This window comes from Gambusia affinis, linkage group LG19 (assembly GCF_019740435.1).
Source record: "Gambusia affinis linkage group LG19, SWU_Gaff_1.0, whole genome shotgun sequence".
NCBI lineage: Eukaryota > Metazoa > Chordata > Actinopteri > Cyprinodontiformes > Poeciliidae > Gambusia > Gambusia affinis.
This window is the reverse complement of record NC_057886.1, coordinates 4590019-4609586: the sequence shown is the minus strand read 5'-3', so window position 1 is coordinate 4609586 and position 19568 is coordinate 4590019. Positions and strand designations below refer to the sequence as shown.

The following is a 19568-nucleotide window of genomic DNA, read 5'->3' as shown; positions in this document are numbered from 1 at the left end:
AACAAATGTGCTAGCCCTAGGACCAGAGGGAGAAACGACCTCTAAAATCTGATGCCGCTGCATTTTTTTTTACATTTTGAGAAGAAGGAAGTCGCGCTCTTCTTCTTTGGAGGTTTTTCATGGAGTTTCCTCAAGTGGTTCATGGTGCAGCGCCATCACAGGTGTGGAGGGGAACATTTATTTTATTTTAATTTTTTTTTTTTAACCAGCTGGGATCATTTCACACAGTGCAGTATGAAACATTTTGGTCCCCAAATCGAACTGAGTCTACCGGACTATCCGGTGTGAAAACACCTTAAGAAACGGACATTTCAAGCATAAAAATATAAATAATAAATTATGTTTGTCATGTTTTTTAAAGGTAAACGACTAGCCAGAAAACTGTACACTTTAATAAACACTTACATTTGACAAACCAAAACTTGGAATAAGAAGAGAGCGAGAGAGACAGAGAGAGAGAGAGAGAGAGAGAGCTTTTAAATCCATGAAGCAGAACTCCAGCCTGCGGCGGGCGGCTCACCTGCAGCCTGCGGCGCCTGATTATCCCCGAGTCATCCATGGCGTGATGAGGCGGGCATCCAGGGGTTCCCCTCGCCTCGCTAAATCAATCCTTCGACCCTGAACCGATATGTCTCTTTGAGCAGGCAGGGCGAATGCATCCGAACCGTCCACCCCAAAAACATAAACAAACAAACACACACAAACACACACAGCGGCCGGGGGGCGCACTCTGAATGAGACCAGGGTCACGTAGAGGAAATCCGCGGACGCACGCTTTTCCCTCTTTCTCATAGAAAATTAAATAGAAAACAATAATTATAATCTCTCCTAACAACAAACGGTGCAACTCCTTTCAGCTTGGTGGCGGTCTGCGCCTCTCTGCGGTCGGACATGCTTGCCCTCTACGCGCTCATGGATCCGCGGCTGCCGGATCCCGGGAGCATCCTGGACTTCTGCGGGGCTCCGGCGCCGTCCAGCTGGGCGCCAGAAAGGCCTCATGCGGGTCGGTCCGAATCAAAGTTCACCCGGTCTGTTTCTTTTATCTTTCTTTATTCCTTCTTCTTTTGTTAGAGTCAAAAATGTGTCAGCGCGTTTCCACGTCCACAAACGCCGTCGTTCCTCATCAGGGATGCGTGGTACCGCGTACAGGAGCCGCGCTGCTCATCCTCACTGAGCTCCTCCGCCGCAGATCTGCTTCTTCCTCTGCTTCCGTAAACATTTAGCGCCTCCTCCCGCAAAACACGCACCTACCTCCCTCTCTGCTTGCTTTCTTTCTTTCGTTCATTCATTCATAGTTTTTTTTTATTTTTATTTTTTTTATGTTAACTTCCCGGGAAGCGGACGGAGTGACAGAAGTGAAAAGCAATAACGCAATATTTCTAATCTTCCCTGGGATTCCCCCATCGCCCCTCCTCCTGCTCCCGAGTGGAGGGTTGTGTCTCTCTCTCTCTCTTTTTGTGTGTGTGTGTGTTGGTGGGGTTCTACTTCTGTGAATGTGGTGAACAACCAGCCCAGATCCCACACAACTGTCACAACGCTGCAAGGGTCTTGCAGATGTCAGATCAGAGATGCTGAATCTGCTGATTGGTTTCTGTAAAATCAACAGTGAGAGATGGAAACAAACAAACAAACCAACAACAACAACAAAAAATTCAGCACCACAGACAGCGGTGCGTTACCACGGCAGGGCAGCAAAGGTCACCAGCTCCTTCATTTGTCTAAAACCAAAATGAAGACTAAAGAATCAATCTTTGCAAAATGATCAACACCTTCTTTACATGATCACATTTTGTTGCAACCTGGAACTTTATGTTTTGTTTGGGGTTTTGTTTTTAGCAAAGTTTTAATCTGATAGATGCACTGAAAAAAAAGAGAACAAGTGATTCAGCTTAAATATACCAGACTAACTGGTCACAAGTACAAAACCTGAACTCATGTAAGAGCAGCACTGCTTCATGTTTACTAGAGAAAAAGTGAAACATAGTTAAGAAATGACTCAAAACATTTAATGTTTAAAAATTACAACATCAGTCAAAGTATAAAGTTATGTGGAAAAGACATCTAAATAATTCATGCAAATAAAATGGTTAGAAAATGAAAATAATCAGACAAAAGAAAACTTTTTTTTTTCCAAGTCAAAAGCACAATAAATTATGTACATCTGGTGAATTTCTAGTCAAAGGGGCAGCATTGTGTAAAATCATCTTTTTGTATGTTTTGTTTCGAGCTGCACATCATGTTGTGATGTTATTCCCTCATCAGCCACGGACAGGCGGATCGCTCAAGGCCTTGCTGGAGATTAGGAGTTTCACACAGTTTTGAGGCAGCATATGGTTCAGCCCGCCCACGCAGCGATGACCTCATCAGCGCCAGACGCAGAAGGAGATCTTCAGGGGAGCGTCCAAGAATGTGGAACCAGCCCACGCTGGTCCATCTGAGGGGAAGAGGCAGGAGAAGCTGTTGTTGAGGTGTGAGCAAACAGCAAGATGATTTATGCTTTGTTTGGTGTTGGTCTGCTTTTCTGATAAAAATATATTATAGATAATAAGACCACGCTTCTACTGTTTCTTCTACTTCCTATAGAATAGGAAGTAGCTAACCAGTTATCCATTTGTCGTACTCTAACTAGCTAGGAAGTCAACTAGCTAACTAGCTATCTATTTGTCTGACTCTAGCTATCTAGGAAGCCAACTAGCTTACCAGTTATCTGTCTGTCTGACTCTAGATTGCTAGGAATCCGACTAGCTGACTAGCTATCTATCTGTCTGGCTCTCTAGCTAGCTAGGAAACAGACTAGCTAACCAGTTATCTATCTGTCTTACTCTAGCTATCTAGGAAGCCAACTAGCTAACCAGTTATCTGTCTGTCTGACTCTAGATGGCTAGGAAGCAGACTAGCTGACGAGCTAACCATCTGTCTGTCTATGAAGTCACTACTCTTATGGGTAAAGTTGTTAAATCACAGAGTGTACTGAGTTTTTACACCAACAACTTTTTAACTTTGGTTCCATCTGGCACTGACTAAAAATCAGATCCTATTTTATAACCAGAGGGAGTTTACTTCCTTTTCACCATGACTAGGTGATCTTTTATGGATGCTGAGAACGGACTCATATACTTTTTCACGCCAGGTCTTCTCGAGATAACGTGTTACGTTCCAGTTTTCCGGACATACTTTTTCCTGATGACTTTCTCGAGATGACGAGTTAGAATCATGTTCAACTCACACCAAGCATATGGAAACCGTCTTGTTATCTTGAGAAAACCTGGAAATTGACTCCTTATCTTGAGAAAGACATCGGGAAAAAATTCTGCAGAGCCGTCCAACCGTGGCTTCTGTACACTTTTGTACTTTTTATGGTAAAAAAATAATTCCAGAATTTTTGTACGAAGAAAAAGAAAACAACAACTATGAAAACAAAAGAGAAAAAAAAAATCATTTTTGTTATAAAATCTCCGACTTTAAATCCAGACCCCTCCCCTGAGCTGCTGCGTCAGTAACTTGCCCAGACTGAGCCACGGGGGAAAACAGCCCCAGTAAGCAGGCTGTGTTTTAGTGGGATTAAATGTGGCCGTGGAACCGTTTGGCCGGCTGTCAGAGGGCCGGGCCGTCTCACTGCTGATGGCAGTGGTTTGTTCTGCCGCTTGCTCGCTGTGTAAACCCTGACCACCAGACAAAACTCTCCACTCGCACCGTCAGGCCCCTCTCGTCCACACAAAGCCTCGCTGTCTTTGTGATTCTGTCATTTCTGCGAACGCTCCCTGAGCCGCTGGATACCTTACAGGAGGACGGAGCCTGCTGACTTCCAGGTTTCCTGTACCGTCTGGAAAAGTCTGGAATTTTATGTAGATTTGTTTTGAGATCTGGGCCAGAAGGGGATAAGAAAATAAAATAGGGGATATTTCTGTTTCTACACTTTATTCCCAGTCAGGATTGGTTTCTAGACAGGGTCGCCCTTTGTGAACTCACAGACAAAATATGTAAAGAAACATCAACTACTAGAGATTCTTTCTTGCTTTTGTTCATGAATTTTTACATTTGTTTAACATAAAGGTGGCGTCACACCTTCTGATTTTAATTTCCCATGAATTCTTAGGCATTTATTTTTGCATTAGTTTCCCTTACAGCAGAGCTACCGGATGCTTCCTTCTGTGTTTTTCTTGTCAGAAACCTTTCCGTCTCTTGCTAGCGAGGCTAACTATGCTAAGTCATGTAATATTTGCAGCTCCCGTGTTGTTTAGCTGGACTGAGGACAAAAATACCTCCTAGGACTAAAAAGTTGCAAACCCCTTTCATCCATCCTTTTGATTTTAAATATGTGGATTTTGATTTGGAAGATTCATTTTGTAAGTGAATTGAGGGTGGGATAAAACTTTCTAAATATGAAGGTTGTCACCGTGGAAGTATAGAATATAGTAGAACTAGAAAATTCCTGAAGAAATTTAACCGGGGCCTGCCAAAGTGTGCCGGTCGGTTTGGACCCAACCTTCTGATGCTAAAAATTAGCATCAATGCTAAGCTTAGCTAAAAAAAATTACAAAGTAGCATGTGGAGAATCACAAGAACGTTGAATAACATGGACCTGCAACATTTAGTATGTTAAAATTAATGCATAAGCTAAAATTAGTCAAAATGCTAATGTTAGCATGAATGCTGTGAGTAGCATGTTGGTATCACTAGCATGTTGTGTTACATTCACTTCCTCCATTGAGTATATTAAGCATAGCTAATGTATAAGAAATATCTAAAATGCTTATGTTAGGGAAAAGGCTCATAGTGGGAGGAAGCGAAATGCTAATATTTGTGCTAATGCTAATGCTAATGCATTGCTTTGCACTAACCTGGGAGGTAAAGATAATACAGGCTAATATTATCATAGCACCTATGGCGGTGCACTAACCTAAGGGGGATATTGAGGCTTTTATTTGGAAATTTTCAGTAAGCTTCATGTCAAAGGTCCAAACTAATCCCATGTGTAACAGTGGTTGGGTTAAATCAGTTGTAAAATGCCCAGATGTTCTGTAGTTCTAACATTCAGCCTCCTTCTGGAGAAACTCAGAGTTCCTCCATCATTGTAGTTTTTTATCTGCTGACTCAGCCCTCCTCTGTAGTAACAGAGTTATAAAGTTATTAAACCAAAATCATTTATTTGTAGCTCTTCTCCAAGCAGGCAACATTTCTTGTCACATTTTACAGCAACAGCAGCAGCAAATGCCTGTAGGTTACATTTAATTTGACTTTTAAGATCTTTTAAGTCAAGTATGATTCAAAATTTTAAGCCTGATTGAATGATGAAAAACCTACTTAACTTAATGGTTTTAATTAACCATTGTCAATCTAAACTTAATATTTAACTATTAAATATGTTTTAATCTCCAGCCTCATGAAATATAAACTTCCAACGTCCGTCATGATTAATAATTCGCCTCCAATGATTAAGTGACTCAGTTGCAAAGGGTTAATAGTTTGAGTCATGAAGGACTGACCTGACCGTTTCCATAGCAACGACCAGAAGCAGGACATTCCCCCAGAACTACAGTGAGGTCATTGTTGCCATGACATCTAGTTATGAATGCTTTCATCTCTAAACATCAGGCATTAGACTAGCAGCTCCTTAACAGATAACTTAGTGTTTTACAGCGATTTTCAGCATGGAGAAAGTTTTAGCAACGTTTTTCTTCCCACTAAGTTTTGCCACTGGATATTTGATCACCACCGGAGTGAGGAAGGTAGTTAACCATCTGCTTCCTCACGTAAAATTTGAGACAGATAATTATCAGGACGAGTGCACACAGTATGATGAGTTTGATGAATATCTTTTCAGACCTTCTCCAGCTGGAGAAGGTCACTCTGAGGATAACATCAGCTCTGAGAACAAGTGCACCGTCTCTCCTCCAGCTGGGAATCCAGAGGAGGATTCCCTGGATTCTCAAGCTGGAGAAGATGCAGCAGTAATTTATAGTGAGGTTTCTCAGGATTCTGCTAGTGTTACTGAAGAGCAAACTACCCCGGCTGGGGAAGTTTGCACTCATAAGGCGAAAGTTAAGCACCATAATTTAACAACTGGTGAGCTTCAGCGTCTAGCAAAAACTTTTAAATATACCAGTGTGCCAATCTTACCAGGTTGTGACCTCTGCAACGAGGAGAAAAGACGTCGCGCTCAAATGACGAAAAGTCAGCGCAGACGTCTGGATAAAAATCGATGCTGCATCTTATTTTAAGTCACAGCCTGTTCCTTCTGTGACGCAGCTGATTTTTATTACGGCAGGTTTGCAGGTTCTGGCGACGTTTTTCTTCCCACTAAGTTTTTCCACGGGGTATTTGATCATCACGGGAGTGAGGAAAGTAGTAAACCATCTCTTTCCTGGTGACAAATTTGAGACAAATAGTTACAGGGACGAGTGCACTGAATACGACGAGTTTGATGAATATCTTTTCCAACCTTCTCTGGCTGGAGAAGGTCACTCTGATAACATCAGCTCTGGGAACAAATGCACCGTCTCTCCTCCAGCTGGGAATCCAGAGGAGGATTCCCTGGATTGTCCAGCTGGAGAAGATGCAGCAGTAGATTGTAGTGAGTTTTCTGAGGATTCTCCTAGTGTTAGTGAAGAGGAAACTTCCCTGGCTGTGGCTCTAAAAAGCCGACAGTTCAGCACCATAATTTAACTACTGCTGAACTCCAACGGCTAGCAAAAAATTACAGATACACTAATGCGCCAATGTTACCAGGCTGTGACCTCTGCAACGAGGAGAAAAGACGTCGCGCACAAATGACAAAAAGTCAGCGCAGACGTCTGGATAAAAATCGTTGCTGCATCTTATTTTAAGTCACAGCCTGTTACTTTTGTCACGCTGCTGATTTTTAGTACAGCAGGTTTAGTTCTCCATGTTAATGAATGGATTCTCTCCGGGTACTCCGGCTTCCTCCCAAAGTAAAAAAAGATTTTGTGCACATTAGATCAGTGGTGGGAAGCAACGAAGCACAAGTACTTTGTTACTTCGTTACAGTAACGAAGCACAAGTACTTTGTTACTTCGTTACAGTAACGAAGCACAAGTACTTTGTTACTTCGTTACAGTAACGAAGCACAAGTACTTTGTTACTTCGTTACAGTAACGAAGCACAAGTACTTTGTTACTGTACTTACGTACAATCTTCGTGCATCTGTACTTTACTTAAGTATATTTAATAATGGATATTTTCGACTTTTACTCCAGTACTTTTTTGAAGTACTGGAGCATTTCTATAATGCTCAAAACATAAGTAGTTTTAAAGGCCAGTTCAGTCCTCCTCTGTAGAAACTGACTGCTCCACCATGTTGTAGTTCTGACATTCAGCTCAGACCTCTTCTGTAGGCACTGAGGATTCTGCCATGTTGTAGTTCTAACCTTCAGTCTTTGTAGTTCTAAAGAGCAGCTAAACTGTCATGTGAGTGAAACACACAGGGAGAGACTGAATTTTAACTGTTAATGCAGTACGAGCTGCATTATTGGTCATGGAAGAAAAAGTTATAATAATAATAAAGAGACATTGTATTGGGTGTAGAACAATACGTGCCTGCCATGCATTACATGCAATGCATCTCCCTATGCATTGCTATGGGCAGGGCCCAAATATGAAGAAACTCTTCCTGTCTGCTGCTCTGATTCTCCCTGGCTGGGGTCAAGTGGGGAAACGCAGCAGTTTGTCCTGTAACAGTATTTGCTTCAGAATGAGCCGCTGCTGCGCAACACAAACATCAGGCTGCTTTTATATCCTCTTGCGTAATCAAACGATAATCCCTTTGACGTTGTGAGGCTAGCAGCTGCTCTGGTTGGTTCATGGCAGGAGCTCATAGACCGCAGTCCCGTCCTCGGTCTTACTTCTCACATTAGTGGGAAACTAAAGGCTTCTAACTATGCAAAAATGTCTTAACAAACAAACAAAAAAACAAAACAAAAAAAACAGCCCACCTGGTTCTGAAAGGAGCAGGATGTGAGCAGATGGGAACAGGAAGATCATGTCCTCCTAATAAATAATTGACTAAATTAAGCTGATGACCTAGCTTAAATCTACAAACTAGTGCACGTACATTTAATCAGCAATTATTATAATTTTTTTGAAGTCAGAAAGCGAAAAATTTTTGAACATAGGAAGAAAAGCTAAATTACAGTCAGACTCTCCGTAGGCAGGAAGTGAGCACACCTACCATTTATTTATGCAGCAAATAGAAGGTGAGATTTACGAAAAGATTTTTTGTTGCTGATTAAAAATTTGCCGTCAGAAATACCATTTCCCACAGAAATAGAAAATTTGTTCATCAAGCCGCAGCAGCAACTTTTTTTTTCTCTCGGTGTCTGAGCCAAATGAATGACTGTTCAGTGAGGGGGGAAAAAAAACAACATTCAAAACAGATTTTTCAAGTTTCTTTCCAGAGAATGGAAAAGTTTGTAATTTTACACATGCAGCTCAACTATGAGAGAATCTAAAGACAAATATAAATTATTAATTTGTAACTCTGTGGTTTTTATATTGCAGATTTACTCGCAAAAACTGAAATATGTTCTCAAATATTTTCAAAAGGAAGAAGCTCTTTGTTCAATAAAGTGTAATCTCGTGACCTGCAGGGTACAAGAAACTCAATGATCTGAAGCGTTTATTTATTTTATGTTATTTGTTGTTGAGAAGGTCTCTTTAAATGAGACAAATGAAACCCGAGTTTCCTGTATAAATAAAGGATTAACAAAAAAGAATAATAATAAAAAGTGTGTCAAAAATAGCAAAAACAAAATTTCTGTAAGAGGGCAAATATGTTTTTCTTTGTGGTGTATTTATTTAGATGTGACACTGTTAAATGTTTGGAGAAAAATTACTTTAAATGGCTTTTATATTTTTTTATTAACCCATCTATCATTTATTTATTCCTTCATTTAGGTTCTGAGCTGTAATTCCAATCATAAATACATATTTATACTTTATGTGGAGGCTTTTAATCTCTAAAGATGCACTACATCGACAAAATGTTCTTCCTCAGTAGTTGCAGACAGACATCTATGCCTAAAGACTTCCACTAAATTGATGAGTCAGTGCAGGAGCAAACAGCTTGTCTGACGTTTTGCAGTAACAACACACTGAACCAATGTGTATGTGTGTGTGTGTTTGTGTGTTTAGTTTATACCTCATTAGTCTTGTTTGCTCTGTTTTTTTCCAGCGGCTGTTACTTAAGTACACACCAGGAACGTCCCACTCCATGTTTTCCGCATTGTACAAAATCTTATGATAAAACTCACTCTGACCTCTGGTGGTAAGATCAGGTAATGCAGCACAGAAGCAAATTGCGCCATAATACTTAAATTGTTTTTTTTTAAATCGATAATCAAAACAGAAAAAAGAAAAAATTAGTTGTATTCATTTTCACTTGAGATTAAAAAAATGTAATATATCGGTGTTTTGTACATTTTTGGCTTTATCTTCACATCAAAGATATACGTTTTATAAAACTTATATTTTTAAATCAAAATCAAACGAGGTCTTTACAAATATAAAATAATAGCCTATGTAATTTTTTTCTTTTTTTTTTGCCACAAATTTATTTTTATTTATTTACCTAGGTCATCTTTTTGCAAGAAAGGTGTGGTGATCTTTACACACACACACCCATATTATATATATATATATATATATATATATAATAGTTCCATAGTCAGCAATGGAAAGTAGCGCTGACTTTAGCATCCAGATTGCTTTTTTTTATTGTTACAAAACTTTTGTATTATACAACAGTAATGATTTACATTGCCACTGGTCTGCTTTCATGACAGGTAAAAATTAACCTCACACTGTTGAAGACAATCGCGGCACATACACCAGACGGTAAATTAACTGCCGCAAAGCTTTACTGTAATTTTACTGTATTCATTTTAAAAAAAAATAAGAAAAATAAATAAATAAATGAAACTTCTCAAACATAAAGACGTTAAACTATAACGGTCCTACAAGGAGACGTTATATTTCAACGGTCCCACATGAAAACGTTAAAACATAACGGTCCTCAGAGCGAGGCGGCACATTACCAACGCTACCCCCGTCCGACAATACTGACAAAAAGGTGCATAGAAACCGTGACTCAATGATACATCACGTCAATCAATATGTAAAGATCCTACAAAGTTGTCTTGGTGGTTTTTTTCCCACTATATACTGACCTAGAGGACAAATAGACAGAAGTCAGCAATGGAACGTAGCGCTGCCTTTAGCATCCAGATTGCTTTTGGGGCAGACCGGAAGTCCATCCCAAAATCAACCTGGAAGCAACGCCCCCCAAACGCAGGTTCCGCTTCGCCGCTACCACTCCCGTCCCCACCTCAGGAAAGCATTATAAATGTAAACAAATGAACTTGCCTAACTATAAACAAAATGTAATTTGTTATTTTATTATTTTTCTTTTAGAAAATAGAATAAATTTTATCTGAAACTATTTCAAAATTAATTAAGAAACTAAATACTGTGGTGGCATTTTAGGTGCCACCACAGTATTTATATATGTGTGTGTGTGTGTGTGTGGTGCATATATATATATATATATATATATATATATATATATATATATATATATATATATATATATATATATATATATATATATATATATATATATATATATATATATATATATATATATATATATATATAACTTTTTATATATATTTTTTTTCCCCCAAAATCACTAAAGGTAATAGATGACTTATGCCATTATTTTAGGAAAGTGATTAAATGTTTGAGGATAGTGAGGATAAAGTCAATAATGCAAAGAAAAATTGATATATTGTTGACAATAAATAATAAAGTTTACTTTTTTATTATTATTATTCTCATTTAGGAAACAATGGACTGAATGGTACATGGACTATAAATATTTAACATGACATTCATGTTGTGGAGTTCAATGGAAATCAGGGAAAACCTATTCAACACACGTTTAAAATGATGTGACTACTGTAACTCCTGTTGGTTTAATTCTCAGACATCTTTAGGTGCCCATCTATCTGCCTGTAACACTTTGACATGACAAAACTTTATCTTTTCACCTTGTAGAAATTCTCCTGTCTCATCATGCTGGGAAATGTTTCGTCCTCTGTCGTTCTATAGTGACCTTATAAAGGTCACTATAGACCTTTAGATTAGAAGACAAACAAAACAAACAAACAAAAAAGAAGAAACTAACTGTTGCATTTTTAATTTAGTACATTTTGTGACCTGTCAGTAGTTTAAATTTGCCAGTTTTGTGCAAAAGGTTTTCACACCACAGGCCTAGATCATTTCCTTTTGTTGAAACTATCCTCTTGCTAAATGCTTGGGGTCACTTGGTGTGATCCCGGAAGGTTTTGGTCCAGAAATAACTGGAACTGTTTAGAAATTGAGTCTGACTTCACAAAAACACCAAGTCCTAGTATAACTTACTATTATGTTAAATTTGTTCATCTACAGTAATTGGTGACCAACTAGCCTGGCCACACAGAGAGTGATTAACAGCTGGAAGACCCGCCTCCTGGCTCTGATTGGTTGTTTCTGGTTCGCACTGGGAGAAAGGAGAGGAGCTCGATTATTTTTTTATTTTATTTTTTAGATTATGTGTCGCATCCTATACTGTCGCAACATAGTGACAGTTTCAACAAATTAATTTTTAGAAAAGTTACATACTACAGCTTTAAAGGCAGGACGTCAGGTATTGAGCTAAGTCAGCCTTTGTCTGTTTCCGGTCGGTTCAATGGACCGACAGCATGTAATTTTCTATTTATCTCTTCACTATGAAATGACAACAAGGCATTAGCTTCTTCTTATAATGCTCCTTTATGTTTAAAGCCCTCCTACGTGTCTTCCCAAACTGCGCTTTTAGTTCCACACACCCACGGACTGACGTCACCTCTCAGACTAGCAGACAGGAGCAGCAGGTATCGCGTGTAATCCTCTCGGCTGCAGTGTTTCCTTGTGAACCGCCGGTCGCCTCACCTGCTGGCGGCCCGACGGCGTTTCCCAGCGGGACGTCACTAAGCGTACGCCGGCGCGCGGGCGCTGTCCATGACAAATTTACTCTACGAGAGGATCAGACAAAACTCACACGGACCAATTAAAAGAAAGACATGCAATGAATGGCAGGTAGGGGAGTGTTTGCGCTAAGAGCGTCGTTTAAAAGTGGACCGACGTGTAGTTTTTAATATTCAAACAAGTGAAAAACGAGGACCCGCTATGATAGTGGTCTCTAAAAAAAAACAAAAAAAAAACCCCGACAATAAATCTACATGTATGCGTTTAAACACATAGCCTACACCAGAAAACAATGTTTTGCAGAACAAGAATCAGTCATTTTAGCTATCGGACGTGTTCGAAAATGACTGGGATAAATTTTATACTTTTTTCAATAAAAGCAAAAATAATGCTACTAAGTGAGTGAGAGATTCTTATTACTCCTTTCAAATGAAAATCTTTAAATCCACTAAAGGCTACTGTGCCTTTAACAGATTTGTGAATTGGGTTAAATTAATCTGAAGGACAGTTTTTTCTGAACTGTTAAACTAACGTCTACAATCGAATTTCATTTGTGTGTGGGGGGGCTTAACAAACTGACGATTAAACAACACAAATAATAAATAAATAAATCAACCAATTTTTTTATGCTTTGTTTATTAAACCATGCCGATAAGCCTGTGCTGGAAAATTGGATGTGAAATTTGGAGTCAATTCTCATTCTTGTTGCTGTAAACACATTGTAAGTTGATTATATGTGTGTGTCAGTTGCTTGTGCTTGTTCTTCTTTATGATTTTATGCCTTCTAAACGTAGTTTATTTTCTGACACAGGGCCCTGGTTAATTGCAACTGATGATATGTCCACTGACTTAAATCATACTCTTATGTTTTACAGATTTATGATTGAGAGTGGTTCAAAGAATTACTTTGCATGAATGTTGAGGAACTGGAGATTTTACTTAATAAAGTAGCTCCATTCATTACGAAGCAGGATAGTAAAATGAGATTGTCAATTTCTGCAAAGGAGAGACTTATATTAACACTCAGGTTTTTGGCCACAGGTTTGTTTAAAACACTGGCGTTTATTAAAATTTTTTATTACATAAACCTTTACTTCATTGAATGAATGCTACTCAACTTTTATTTTTCCATATTCTGAAGGAGAGTCCTCTACATCTTTAAACTACCAATTTAGGACAGGAAAATCGACAGTTTCTAAGATTGTGAGTGAAACGTGAAGCCTTGTATAATTCATTAGCTGAGGATTATCTCAAAGTAACAAATACTATTTTTGACTAATGTATTCCATTCCATCCATGTCTGAAGTTATTGAAACTTGGTGAATTGAAAACATGTATTTAATCATAGCTGGATTATGATTTATTGTGGCATTTAATTTTCAAAATGATGTCCTACTCACAGCCAATGAGATTATTGAACTTATGATGAACGTTAATTAACCACACTGAAATATTTCATAAAAGTATATTTTGCCATTTGTCCTCTTGGTGCATAATTGTAGTAAAATTGAATTTAATTTCATGTTTTAAATTAAGCAATCATTTATATTATGAAATAATTATTGCTTAAATTAAAAGTTAAAGTATTGAAGATCTTTCAAGTGATGTATAAAATTGTCATTTCAGATCCGTAGTAAAGAGGAGAGGCTGGATATTGCAAGACATTTTTATATATTTATTTTTTTATGGGCTTTAGTGTCTCTTATATGACAGCAGGCTGACAGGAAATGGGGAAGGAAAGAGGGGAAGACATGCGGCAAATGTTGCCGGGTCTGGGAATCGAACCCTCGACGGGCGCGTTGAGGACTCAGGGCGGCGCTGTCCCCTACGCCACCACAGCACGCCCCAAACAAACAGTTTTTTAATCATAATTTTCAGTGTGATCACGATAGTACAAGATATCACAATAAAATTTCACCTCTAGTTTACAGACATGAAATTTTATTGTGATATTTTGTACTATTGTGATAAATCTGAAAATTATGATTCAAAAACTGTTTGTTTGGGGCGTGCTCTTTAAAGCTGCAACAAATTATTTGTTTTCTCATTATATAACTTTAGACAGTTTTTGTAGAAATTGACTGTTTTGCAATATTAAAAATAATATTAAAGGGAAGTGATTGCAAAAAAAATAATTCATTTTTCTGTAGATGTTCAAGCTAAAAAAAATAAATAAAACATTCAACAACCCTCATCCAAATCTTTTTGAGTCGTCTGGAGCTGAAAAATATCCAATAAGTAGTTTGAAAATAAAGTGACTAAAGCAGTTGAGGAAATCCTGCAGCTTCAGTTTTGTTTCTACATTCAACTTCAGCTTCAAAGCGTCAAGTCAAACCTCATCACTTTTTTTTCCAATGGAAGGAAGAACCGGAGAACCCGGAGAAAACCTTTGCATTGAGTTTAAAGAGTGTTTCCAACAGTTAGTGAGCGAGAGACAAAGTAAATTTAAAAGACTCCAATTAATCTAATCACTTCTTTAGGCCACCATAAAGATTTTTCATCCTGAATGGAAGGAAAAACCGGAGAACCCGGAGAAAACCTGTGTGTTGAGTTTAAAGAGTGTCTCGTAGAAAGAAACACAAAGTTCAGTACAGGTAGGGATGCAAGTTATTAATTATTGAGTGAATCTAAAGTTGATTATGGTTATGGCCAAACTGCAAGAATAAATAAAAGTCTAAACGTTATTAGTTAATCCAAGAGGCGTATAAAACTGTCCATCCAGCCATCCGTCTTCTTCTGCTTTAGATCGCATAAGTTAATAAATTCATATTCTTTGCCTCTCCAACAGTAAGTGAACGAGAAACAAAGGTAAATTTAAAAGACTCCATTTAAACTAATCAATTTTTTCCATAAGGTAGGACAAACCGGAGCACCCGGAGAAAACCTGTGTTGAGTTTAAAGAGTGTCTCCAACAGTTTGTGAGCGAGAGACAGAAGTAAATTTAAAGACTCCAATTAATCTGATCACTTCTTCTGGTTTCTATTTTTGCTGTTTTGTCCCCTTAGTGTTTCCAGGGGGTTCTGCCTGCTGATGTTAAACCTGATCTTTTAGGTTTGGCTGTGCTAGGGGGCGAAGGCTTCAGCAGTTTTATCTTCCCTGGGTTCGCCAGGTAATGTTGGACGTCTACGTCTGACTTGGCATCGCCCAGACGTAAAGATTTGTAATTTGAAAACGATTGTGTTTTAGATGGCTGGACGGTCGACGCATCAATTTTTGGTAAAAATTTAGTAGTATTTTCTTTTACCTCTGTCATTTTTACCTCTGTCATTTTATTGTGGGACGGTTCCCCCAGATCCTTGGGTTCTGTCTCCTGCATGGTTCTGGTCAGTGTCTCTCTCTGACAACTTGCAGTAGTGTGTGCTCTTTGTTCAAAGATTTTTATTATGTCCTGAGCCTCTTTTGTCAGATCTGAGAACGTGGAGCGTTTCTTAGTCTGCTCCTCCTGTAGTTTATGCAGTTCCCGGTCTTTCCTTGTCAGACATTCCTGTAATGCTCTGCTTCTCTGCTTTTCTTTGGCCAAGGTGTCGAAATCAATTCTGGCTTCAAATGCGATCCTGGTTTTTTCAATCGCTTCCTCCATCGGAGTTTTTGCCAGTTTCTTAATGAGGTCTTTATTTTCCTTTTGTGCCTCAGTCAAATTCCTTTCCAGAGCTTTGACTTTGGCCTCCAGTAATCTGGATTTCTCTCTTTCCTTCTTTATTTCAATGTTCTTCATTCCAATATCATTGACCTTTCTGGACAACTCGGCCTTTAGTCTCTCCACTTCACTTGCATGTTGTTCTCGCTTCACTATCGATTCTGGAACTTGACACATTTGTCTCTGTTCTTCCAACTTTTCTTCTTGCTGTTTTGTTTTTCTTTCCAGGTTTTTGATGGAGGTTTGCAGATCTTTCACTTTATGTTGGTAACTTTGTACCTCAGATGATAATTTATTCTTGTGGGACGTCCAACTCTCAATTTCCTGTTTTAATTTAGGGATCGTCTGGTATTCCAAGTCTTTGCTCTTCTTCAGGGAGACGTTTAACTCTTTTGTAAGAGAAATAATTTTTTCATTTTGAAGCCCAATCTGTTCTTGAGCTTTTGTCAACTCCTCCTGCAATTTGTGCTCCTTAATCAGGGATGCAGATCTGCCTTTCAATCTCTCCAACCAATCCATGAGTAAGACGACTAATTCGTCTCTGCTCATTCGTCTAATCTGGTACTTAGTTAAAGAATCAATTTCAAATCCCGACATTTTGACTATCCTACTGATCTATCAAAAAAATCCACAAAAAAAAGCAACGATGAATCCAATAAGGTGAAACCAACGTCTGTCCTGCTTGAGATCTGCAAGTTTGATTCAGATGCAGGATATTCAAGGCATCTGTCGCTTATGACATCATAACACTTTGACATCATCAGATTACATCAGTGGAACAACCTAATGTATGCAAGGTTGCTAGGCAACAGCAAAGCCAGCTCACTTTCCAGCCTCCTGGGAGGCTTTATATATATATATATATATATATATATATATATATATATATATATATATCTCTTGCCCATTTCAAGAGATATACACACTAGTGAGTGTGAGAACCACTATCCAAGACGAGACATCCAAGATCCATAGATACATCAGGGACAAAGCCTCAACAGACAATGTGCTCAGTGAATGTCTCAAACAATGGGGAACAGAAGCTGAGGTGCCGGAGGAACCATCATGGGAGGACAAGCCCCTGCATGGGATGTACCACTGCAAATAACCAAGTGGCTGACATCAGAAAGTCCTACCAATGGCTGGAAAAAGCTGGACTGAAGGACAGCACAGAGGCCCTCATCATGGCCAGCCCAGGAACAGGCCCTAAACACCAGAGCAATTGAGGCCCAGATCTACCACACCAGACAAGACCCAAGGTGTAGGTTGTGCAAGGAGGCCCCTGAGACAGTCCAACACATAACAGCAGGGTGCAAGGTACTGGCAGGAAAGAATACATGGAACGACACAACCAAGTGGCAGGCATAGTGTACAGAAACATCTGTGCAGAATATGGACTGGAACCCCAAGATCAAAGTGGGAAACACCCCGAAGGTAGTGGAGAATGACCGAGCTAAGATCCTGTGGGACTTCCAGATCCAGACAGACAAAATGGTGAGGGCGAACCAACCAGACATAGTCGTGGTGGATAAACAACAGAGGAAAGCCGTTGTGGTGGATGTGGCAATACCAAGTGACTGCAACATCAGGAAAAAGGAGCATGAAAACTAGAGAAATACCAGGGCCTAAGGGAGGAACTGAGAGGGCCTGGAAGGTGAAGACCACAGTGGTGCCTGTGGTCATCACGGGACCCACACACACCCAAACTGGAACAGTGGCTACAACAGATCCCAGGAACAACATCAGACATCTCAGTCCAGAAATGTGCAGTCCTAGGCACAGCCAAGATACTGCAGAACCCTCAAGCTCCCAGGCCTCTGGTAGAGGACCCGAGCTAAGAGGAAGAAGAATCACCACCATGTGGGTGAGAAGGAATTTTTTTATATATATATATATATATATATATATATATATATATATATATATATATATATATATATATATATATTTCACACTTCACAATTTTAGAACTGTTGGCCGATTCTCACAGCGTGAGAGACACACACTAGCCAATTAAAAATCCTAGGTATAACCTCACACTCGATTGTAGAGTTTGAGGTTTCACTCATTCACTCATTTTCTAAATTATTATATTTAGCTAAATATTATTGCTGAGGGGCACAAACAGGCCTTCTGGCATACAGATTAAAAATACAAAATAAAATAAAAAATTTGAAAAAAAAAAAAAACTCAAAAAGGGCACTAGGGGCATCAAGGATAAAAAGGGCAGGGGGTCCAGCCCCCTTCAACCCCACCTCTGCACGTACCTGCAAGGCAATGTCTCAAACAGAGTTGAGTGACGTCATGGAAACCTCCACAGGTCAGGTCAGGTTAATCTGTTTAGATCTGTTTATAATCTCTTCATTTCAGACGTTGACATGTTTTTTTTCTCAGTATTTGGGAGAATTGCCTTTTGAAACTGTGTGGCTTTGGTTTAACAGTTTCAGTTTTGTTTTCACTGTAGTTTTCTGGAATATTGGCCCCATTCCTCCAGACAGAACAGGTGTGTAACTGAGCCAGATTTATTCACCCACACACACACACACACACACCTGTTGAGCTCTGCTTTTTTATATTTTGGCTGTAAGTTTAGGGTCATTGTCCGTTTTAAAGAATAATTTGCACCTGAGCTTTAGCTTCCTGCTAAGCCTGTCACAACAAGAAGTTAATCAATGAATTGCACAATAAATTAAAATGAGCCCAATAGTTTCTCGTCTAATGATTAATATTTTCTTGTGGTCAAATATTTTTTTACTTAGTCATAAGCCATCTTGTTTATGGTCTCTGTTGTTTTTGTTTCATTTATTGTTTATTTTGGATATTTAAGATATCTTCCAGTTCCCGTGCGAAGTGTTCTATGCAAAATGAATATTTATTGGCGTTTGAGAGGCCGAACTTAAATTCTCATGTCATCACTTTACTTGAAAATGGTCTCAAAACAACAATATTATTGAAATTACTGGAACAATTTATCATGACACGTCTTGCTGGTCAATATTTCCACATTGTGTTCTTCCCTGTCATGATGTCATCACTCTGTTTTAATATTGATCAATACTCTGAACTAAAGCAAAAACAAAAAGATTAACAACATGAATGAGAACAGAACTGAGTAATTATCCAAGATGTTATTTTTGTTTCAGTCTGTGCAGTTTCCAAGTCTTAGGTCAACTTGTAATTGGGTGCAGCTTTAAGGCAGACTATGCTAACATTAGCCTTTCCGCCTTTAGACATGTGGAGATAAAGACGTACCTGTCAGAGTGCCCAGGTAATCTAATTGCGGTGACGCAAACGGTTCCAAAACAGAACCTGGCTGAATCCAAAAAGCAGAAAACACAAATCTGCTGCTTTCTGCTCAGCCTGATGTGAAAAGTCACAGATGTGATCGTATGTTCTTGCTCGCAAAGATATTTGGTTCTTTTTTCCCTCTTTATTCCATTAGCACCGCAAGCCTTGATGTATTTTATTGGTATTCATCTGTCAACCTGAACAGAGTCCATGTCTCTGCTGAGGAACAACCTCCCCACAGCATGACGCAACCGCCACTGTGTTTTGCTTCCTTTGCAGAAAAATCCAGTTATTTCACCTTGTGTGTTGACAGTGTTGGAAAATGCTGTATTGGTAAATTTTTGTTGTGAGGTACGCTGACCACAGGAGAAGGAGCAACAGGTTTTCTATGTTCAGTACTTTTTAAAGCCTCATGCTGTTTCTGCCGTAGATCAGAAGGGCTAGAGTGGTTTTCCTTTTGGGCCGTATTAAGATTATAACTGTGGTGAATGCGATACATGCGCAGATGTATGACGTCACTCGCCACATCAATCACGGATCATAACGTAACATCAAGTAAGGCTGAAGCAGCGGTGTCGGAAAAAGTATGAAATACTGCCACCTGCGGGTGGGAGTTGGC

At 39.1% G+C, this 19568-nt stretch overlaps 2 protein-coding genes across 5 annotated transcripts in view; both read right to left on the bottom strand.

Annotated features, from left to right (window-relative positions):
- LOC122822088 (microtubule-associated serine/threonine-protein kinase 1-like) overlaps positions 1–1298 on the bottom strand; it is a 50204-nt gene extending 48906 nt beyond the window's left edge. For both annotated transcript variants that reach the window (XM_044100480.1, XM_044100481.1), the window contains exon 1: positions 521–1298. In XM_044100480.1, the coding sequence (XP_043956415.1) occupies positions 521–559 (39 nt within the window). In that variant the 5' untranslated portion in view covers positions 560–1298. The remainder of the gene's footprint in view (positions 1–520) is intronic.
- A 707-nt stretch (positions 1299–2005) lies between these two features.
- LOC122822090 (vicilin-like seed storage protein At2g18540) lies at positions 2006–16415 on the bottom strand. 3 transcript variants are annotated; one of them, XR_006369103.1, is made up of 2 exons: positions 10185–10294; positions 2006–2434 (listed from the first exon to the last, which is right to left on the bottom strand). XR_006369103.1 is itself a non-coding variant. In XM_044100488.1 (2 exons), the coding sequence occupies exons 1-2, from the start codon at positions 16256–16258 to the stop codon at positions 2390–2392; spliced, it is 1020 nt and encodes a 339-aa protein (XP_043956423.1). In that variant the 5' UTR covers positions 16259–16415; the 3' UTR covers positions 2008–2389. The 3 variants fall into 3 exon arrangements, 1 of the variants encoding a protein (XP_043956423.1); XR_006369104.1 differs by lacking the exon at positions 10185–10294 and adding an exon at positions 9158–9316; XM_044100488.1 differs by lacking the exon at positions 10185–10294 and adding an exon at positions 15284–16415 and having other exon boundaries at positions 2008–2434.
- Positions 16416–19568: the final 3153 nt, after the last annotated feature.

Coding starts and splice junctions, on each gene's coding strand:
- LOC122822090 (XM_044100488.1), bottom strand. CDS start 16,258: ATGTCGGGATTTGAAATTGATTCTTTAACTAAGTACCAGATTAGACGA. Junction 2,435..15,283: donor CCCACAATAAAATGACAGAG/GTAAAAATGACA, acceptor TCTTCCCCTCAG/ATGGACCAGCGTGGGCTGGT.